The sequence below is a fragment of the Pundamilia nyererei genome, unplaced genomic scaffold, assembly GCF_000239375.1.
Source record: "Pundamilia nyererei isolate P.nyererei 1_Seehausen unplaced genomic scaffold, PunNye1.0 scaffold00002, whole genome shotgun sequence".
Lineage (NCBI taxonomy): Eukaryota > Metazoa > Chordata > Actinopteri > Cichliformes > Cichlidae > Pundamilia > Pundamilia nyererei.
Window position 1 is genome coordinate 2,789,773 of NW_005187403.1, and position 7,765 is coordinate 2,797,537.

A 7,765-nucleotide genomic window follows, 5' to 3' on the forward strand; every position below is an offset into this window, starting at 1 on the left:
CACACACACACACACCCCATGGCTGCCTGATGGTCTGAGTAATTCTCAGATCGAGTCTATCGCACTTCTTCCAAGCACTTTGCAACTTGTTCTCTATTGTGTTCTCTACTAGTTCTCCTGTTTGCCATTTATTTCTACTGTCCTTCTATTTCTACTTTATTCCTGCACAGTTGGTGTGAAGCACCCACAACTTCGTTGTTCATGTAAAATGACAATAAAAGGTTATTCTATTCGATCTGATAGCAGCCTAATCATCTGATTGGATTATAGACGCTCAGCAGCCGGAGGCTCTGAGCAACTAAGTAAACCAACACTGATTATCAACCACCACTCCTTTATTTCCATGTTGAATGCAGGAATTTACTCATTTCACCCTGACAACGTTTGAGAACCTCAGCACGCGACAGGCGAGGCTCTGCAGCACATCAAAATTGACTCAAACATTAATTTAATTTCACATTTCAACACGTGGCTTCTTCTGCCCTTTACCATCATCCACTACTTAACAAGCCACAATAACTGATCTCTTGTTCATTGTGTTATTGTAGCATTCAGATACATGTTACTTACAGAATTGCATGTGCATTTTTGAAATTTAATCAATTAATAAACATGCCTTTTAAAAAAAGTCAAACATATATCATATTTAAAAAACTTAACTACTCCATTTACCACAAAGAATATCAGTCAGATTTATGATGATTCAACTACTTCTGGTTGTTTTTTCCCCAATTTATTCAAATTAAGTGATTAATTTTCCTAGCTCTGTAGTTGGTTTCAATATGACTGCAAAAGAAAAAAACAAACAACTAGAAAAAACCCCCAAAACAATAAAATGGGGTTAAGAGTTCAAGCTAACCGATTCACTGTCTCGTATGTTTTAAACATATTTCTGAAGGAATAATGTATTACAGTGGTGACCAAACCGGCCAAAAGATCATATGACAATTTTTGGGGGGATAGAACCACAATTTTCCCCCACAGATTTAGCTGAACTCATGAGATCACATGATTAGCTGCGCATAGGGTTGCCTTACTAAAAAGCTTGTCATTTTGGCTCAAGGCTTAAGAGGACAAAGCTCCAGCTAGACTCGGAGCACAACATGGCGCATGTTTCGCCTTGTTGTTCTATATGGTGCGACTGTTGACCTCTTAAGGCTTTTTCTATCTGCTCAATTAACTTTGGAAGGAGTCAAATGTGTGCCAGAGACCTACTTCTGCTTTAGCTTCAAGCTTATTTTTGGCTCCGATTCCTGTCTTAATATTCTGACTGGAAGTGGAGGTCTCTGCATGTAGCTCGTTGCTTGTAGCTTTGTCCGTCAGTTGCCCTGCGATGCACCTCTGCTGCGTCTAGAGCGCTGTCCTTACTGTATGACGAGTTGCACTTTTGTTTAGCTCATGCAGAAGAACTTGAAAAGTGCTTTTATTTAGTTAATGGCGATGAACTCAAAAACATGTGATCTACCAGATCAAGAGATTGTGTAATTCATGATGTCTGGTGTTACTCTGTCATCATGTAGTCATTTAAGAACTGAAATACTGATTTCTTTTGTAATGTCATGAGTATATAATTGATAATTATCACTCAAAATATGTTTAATGTGATTTCATTTCCTAATTTAAGATGAATCTTCACGTATACTCTGTCCTAAATTAAACTTTATTTAATATGTTTTACATGTTACAATAAGGGGTTCTGGGTCTTAATGAAACTGTTTTGTATTGTACAGCTCAAATCCCCCACGACTGACCTTGACATGACAGTGAACGCTCTGTGCTTTACAGATAAATCCTGGCATTGCCTGGAGAAAGGGGGTTGATCATGCACAACTTTCCTTGAGTGATAAATTACGCTGACATTTTGGGTTAGATTATGAAGACAAGTACAGCCCAGCTTCTGTCAGGAGAAATAAGTCTGACACTCGCTGCATGGCTGTAAATAAATTCAAAGTTCAGCCAAGCTCGCACACATTCATCATTATAAAGCTGAATGATAGAAAAGAAAGAGAATGGCTCCCGTGTCAGTGCAGTACAGTTAAGAACAAGAAGGCGCTAACAGTTTCAAAACCACATTGTTAGGCCGCATACGCAGTGCACGCACGCACACACACACACACACACACACATAATATAGCACACAAGCACACATAGAGTGCATGTGTGGGGAGCGTGTGAAAAGCGGCTGCCCCCTCCTCTCAGGGAGCACAGGAAGCTCGAGACAATACAGAGGCTTCATGCAGGGTTCAGCTCCAAACTGTTCCCTGCACAGCAGCCTGCCTTAGAGCAGGCCCAGCACCCGATTAGACCCACAGCATATCCGCTAGGCTGGATATTTATAACTCAGGGAAGCTGCTGCTCCATAGCACAAATTCTTGAGTTTCCTCAGGAGGTGCACTCCACTGATTAGATGAGGGTGACAGTGTGTCACAAGCAGGTTTGGTGACATTTACCAGGGGGAAAAAGAAAAAAAAAAAAAGGAAAAAGAACGATGATCCGCGATGACGACAGCTGTATTGAATTTCCTGAGAGACTCTTGACCACAAGTTGTCAAAATTACTGATACCCTGACGTTGATGTTTACCGCAAAAGAATGGCTGCATTGTTTTGATGAGTGAAACAAAGTGGGTTGCTGAAAGTTCAAAAGGTTCCACGCAGTTGTAAGCAGGTGCAGCGTGGCGCTTCTTTAGTTTTTCGTTCGAATCATTTTGTTGCCAGGTCGATGTGGTCTCGGTGGTCTGTAAAGGTTGACTGCTCGTACGTGTACTCCACGTCATTGTAACTCATACAGAACGTTACGGACATCCAATTTGAATGTCAATCCACAAATCACATTTGTGTGCTGCCGGGCGATTAACTTGGCCTTTTCAAATCGTGATTAGGCCTGTCACAGGAAAGCTAAGCGGTGAATCACAAGACAACTCCTGCAGGGAGGGAATTAAAAAAAAAAAAGAGAGCAAAGAAAGGATGACTAACAGATTTAAGAATGAGCAGGAATCCATCACCTCGCTTTAAAGACAATCACATTAGCTTCCCTAAAGCTCATCTTTGTGTAAAAGGGAGGGGGGCAGTTTGAAGTGCTGGCGGTTTATTGAGTTCTCTATAAACACACCGCTGCAAAAAATGTAGAATATGTGACTGGTGTAGCGGGTCAAGAAGGACTTAAGTGACCATCAATGGTTGGAATTTGCACCAGATTTATGTCTTTGTAAACAGACTTCCATTTTCTAGACAAAGGTTGAGCTTGTTCCGAGACTCAACACTTTTATTATAATCTGCTCATTCATTCCAGGAGAGCAGGAAGATACAGCACCGCTGCAAAACCTTTTCCTGATCTGGCTTCATGGTATGTCAGGTTTGAAAGGTGCCTTTAGGCCAGGACTGTACTTTTGACTACGTTAATCGATTATTATTGACTATTAAGGAAAGGAAATCATGGAATAATTCAATAATCAAAAGGAATGCTGTCAGCTGATATCAACCTTGATATTGGCTTATCGGCAAACAAGTAAAAGAAGTAAAGAAATAGCAACAGAAACATAGTAAACAAACAGAAATAAAAATATGAGTTCGATCAGTTGGGATTTTCTTTAAAAAAAATTAATAAATAATTTTACTCGGGGATTTCTCTGAAATTCAAAAAATAATTACAGTGTAAAAATTTTTAACACGAGACCAACAGTGGCACTATTAAAAAATAGAATAGTGCACAATGATTCTTTATACTCGGTGGAAGCCGAAAATTGAAAATAGAAGTATAGCAATTTTCGAGCTTTATTTAAACCAGTACAAAACCAAAAGGAATCACTAATCAGTAATACCAAACTGTCCGTCACGCCACAGAAGCTAGGATCAGGGACCATGTGGAGCTGTGTTTAAAAAGTGACTGAAAAGAGCAATAAAACAGTGGAGGAGTAACTGCATGACTGAGTTATCCATAATGAAAATTCCAAATTTGTGTTAGCAACATTTGGAGAGAGACACATCACAGTGCTGCTTTCACTTCATGATGTTCTTGTATATATGAACAGCTACTTATGTGCCATGTGCTCATACAACACACTCTACTCTTTTAGCTATTTTAAGCCATGTTCTCACTTGAACTCCAGACAGTTATTAGACTCAGATGAGGACATTGCCTTTTCTAATATGCAGCAGGACATAGCCCAGGGGTCCCCAATCCCAGTCCATGAGGGCCGGTGTCCTGACATAGCCTTTTCCAGGGTTATCCTTACTAATGAAACACTGCGTTTTGTTTTGACTGCCTCCGTAGATGACACAGGTTATCCATAATAAAACTTTGTCTCTGTGCATTCATTGGGCCATTACATGTGCTATTCTCAAACAGGCATAACTAAACATCACATGGATATGGTGGCAAGTAGCGGCCTGTCTCTGAGCCTGGTTCTGCTGGAGGTTTCGTCCTGTTAAAAAAATAGTTTGTCTTTCCCACCGTCACCAAGTGCGCGCTCGTCTGATTGCTGGGTTTTTCTCTGTATTATCTTAGGGTCTATTGTAGGGATCTGTTGTTGTGATTTCTTGCTATATAAATAAAAATGAACTGTTTTAATGGGCACCTATATCAGGTAAAGTCTAGAAACAGGCTTCTATGTCCACAACAATCCTTCGTAGCACTTTCTGACATGAAAAAAAGTGACTTCCAGTAAAGATTACCTTTTAGCACTCACAATGTGACACAGGGTTAGCCAAAGGAATGTTTTCCATGTATGAAAGATGTAATTAGTAGCTAACATAGCAAACTGAAACTAGATGAGGTTATTCTGTTTATCTTGATAGTGGGGATGTTTGACACGGAGTCAATTATCTCCACTTACTTCAATTCGGGACCATTCAGATGTGAGCGGTGACTCGCCTCTGTTGGTATGCATTACGTGGGTAGGCAGCACCTGAACAGGTGGCACTCCCTCCATGAGTCAGCGAGTCCTTTGATAAGACTAGGGTGATTCACCTTAGCAACTGCAGGTCCACACAGGATAATCAATTGACTAACAATAAAACATCCTGGGCTCTCTGAAGAGCCCACATTAAAAAGGCACAGACGCCACCTGGTATCAGACACTGAGTTGCGCTGCATTGCATCATTCGGCCTCTCTACAGCTTCTCTAAGCCACAGGCATGGTTATAACTGTTCACATGGTCACCGAGCAGAGCGGCAACAAGCAGTGTCTACAGTATTAGGAACACTAGCGTTGCCGACCACTGCTTGTCCCCAGTGTCATAGTTTGGCCTCCGCTTGTCCCAGATGCCTGTCCTGCCCATGTCTGTGTAGTCCACAGAGACGGAGAGGACTATTTCCTGTGTGAACCAACACCCAGACACACAGTAAACAATCACAGATAAAAATCTAGTGTACATTTGCATGGGCATGACAATTCTAAGAAGTAAATTGATGCCACTAATATCAGCAAATCTGTATACTCAAGACAGGAAGTTTACTGGACGGCCAGGCACGTACACTCGGGCAATTTGGAGGGGTGGTGTGTGTGTGTGTGTGTGTGTAGGGGGGATTAGAGAGGTGGGGAGGAGGAGATGAGGAGGGGCTGAAGTTTCCTCATAGTCCCTTAGCAACAAGGCCTGCTGGCGAGGCCTCCAGAATGTACTGTGGTTTACAAAAGAGATAAACATTGACTTTGCCACCCGGAGAAGTAAATCGGATTTCAGTAATGGAACACTGCATGACTTAAAACGCAGATCAGACAACTGGGAAAACAAACACTGGAGCTCCAGGCCCATCAGAAGATATTACATTTACTTTTAAACAGCTCCATGTACAGTGAGCAGAGCCACAGTGGGCATGTGTGATGAAATGCCACTGACAAACGCCACTACCCTCATCAGCCAAACAAGATGCCAACGCTTGATTTGTTCCGTCATTAGGAACTCATATCATTTTCCACATCTTATCTCGTGTAGCGTTATCCTGGTGTAATCCAGTAAACTGTGACAAAGGAAGTAGATCTCCTCTAATTCAAATGCGTATTTTGCATTAATCAAAGTACTTTTAATGCAGGACAAAGGCTTCCAGTCTGCTCACAGTGCTGGTAGTATAGGCGGCACAGTTGGAAAAAACAACAGGGGAGGAATGAAAAGACGTCTCTGTGAAGGTCTGAGTGGAATAAACTCTAAGAGAGAAATAGCTGAGAGTTGTTATGGACTAACTGATAAGGTGAATTCTTAGCTTTCTGATTACACATTCAGTCATGCTTCTCACATTCTACACAATTTGATTTAAAGCTCGTTTGAGGCAGCAGGCCCACGGCCGCACAGCTCTCATTAATAGCGGCTAGAGGGCCAGCTACATCCGCTGCGACAGACCGAGAGCCGTCATATGCTGAATGTCTGAGGAGTGTGACCGCATGATGTCCAACACAGATGGTGGCTGTAGTGTTGGAAGAGAGAGGGGGGCGAGCGAGTGAATGATCCAGCACATGCACTGAAGAGAGCAAAGACACAAAAACCAAAGTATTTCTGCATTTTCTCCAGAAATAAACACTTTAATAATGAACAACAATAAACACAGTGTTGCTTCCTGTGCCTGGGACAATGCACGGACTTGTTTCATCTTCAAGTTCACAGGCCTGGACGTGATTTCAGCTTCCACGACACTCTTATCTGTGTCGGCTCTTCGCTTTAACTTAATGAGACAGAAGCCTTTTCTTAAAAAATATATACTTTTAGATTATAAACGTTTAGCGGCAGCTTGAATTAAGAGGCTACTTTGGTAAATGATTTTTATAGAAACTATCAAGTTAGGAGCGTCAATGAATCAACAATCCACTGGACACACGCAAATAGAGTGGTAGGCATTCAACAAAGAGCGTATTTAGAAAGCAAGTGTCGTGTTTACTTACATGAAGTTTCCCGACCACCGGATCGAAGTTCATCTCGGGAGCTTCGCGTTGAGAGACAATCCCAGAGAGCTGGAAAGTCGCTTTACAAAACCCAAACTACTCTGAAGTCTTTAAAAAACCCCACACATACAGCGAAAAAGAAAACAGTGACACGAGTTCGACCTACGCTCGCTCCTTCGCCCGGTTTCTTTCATGAGTTTAACTCTTCTTTTTTTCTTTTAGTGTTTAAACTTTACGGATTTTTCCTGAGAGAGGAGAAACAGACACGATCTGAGCACCAGCGAGGAGCTTTTCCTTTTTTTTCATGATTCGAGCACTTCGCGTGACGTCAGACTGCGAGCCAATCACAACCCGTCCCTTAGAATAATAATGAAGGAGGAAATTGCGAGGCTTTGCAAAGCAAAGCAAAACAGCAACATTTTAACGCATTTCACTGCGTTGCTCGCTGAAGACCTTGTGTTGTTACTGGGTGAAGTGTGTAACACTGTTCCATGCAAGCAGAGGGAGTTTCTCAGAAGTCTGCAAATCATCACGCCACGAGACTTTGATCAGCGTGGAGTGGCATCACACTCCAGCTACATTAACCTGGGTATGTAATGTGTAACTCACTAGTAACAACCGGCTAATGTGCAACAAGTTGGAACTCAAGTGAAGAAATGAGTGATCCCAAAGTGTGACACCCTCCATGCGTGCAGGGCACTGGAGTGGACTCGCTCTTATTTCTGATGATTAATCAGAAGGTCTATTAAACCTACAGTTTAACGGTTGTTTACAAAAAGATCAGATGCACTGTCACATGGAAATTTTACTAGTAATTATTTATTTGCACATCATAATAGGATAAGGACTCAACGCTTGGAAAAGTTATGGGACGCTGAAGAAAACATCTGGTGGAA

General features: G+C 41.8%; 1 protein-coding gene across 1 annotated transcript in view; it reads right to left on the bottom strand.

Annotated features, from left to right (window-relative positions):
- The window catches only part of tnfrsfa (tumor necrosis factor receptor superfamily, member a), a 22,476-nt gene extending 15,294 nt beyond the window's left edge, over positions 1 to 7,182 (bottom strand). The window contains exon 1 of the mRNA XM_005720157.2: positions 6,870 to 7,182. Coding sequence (XP_005720214.1) covers positions 6,870 to 6,902 — 33 coding nt within the window. The 5' untranslated portion in view covers positions 6,903 to 7,182. The remainder of the gene's footprint in view (positions 1 to 6,869) is intronic.
- Positions 7,183 to 7,765: the final 583 nt, after the last annotated feature.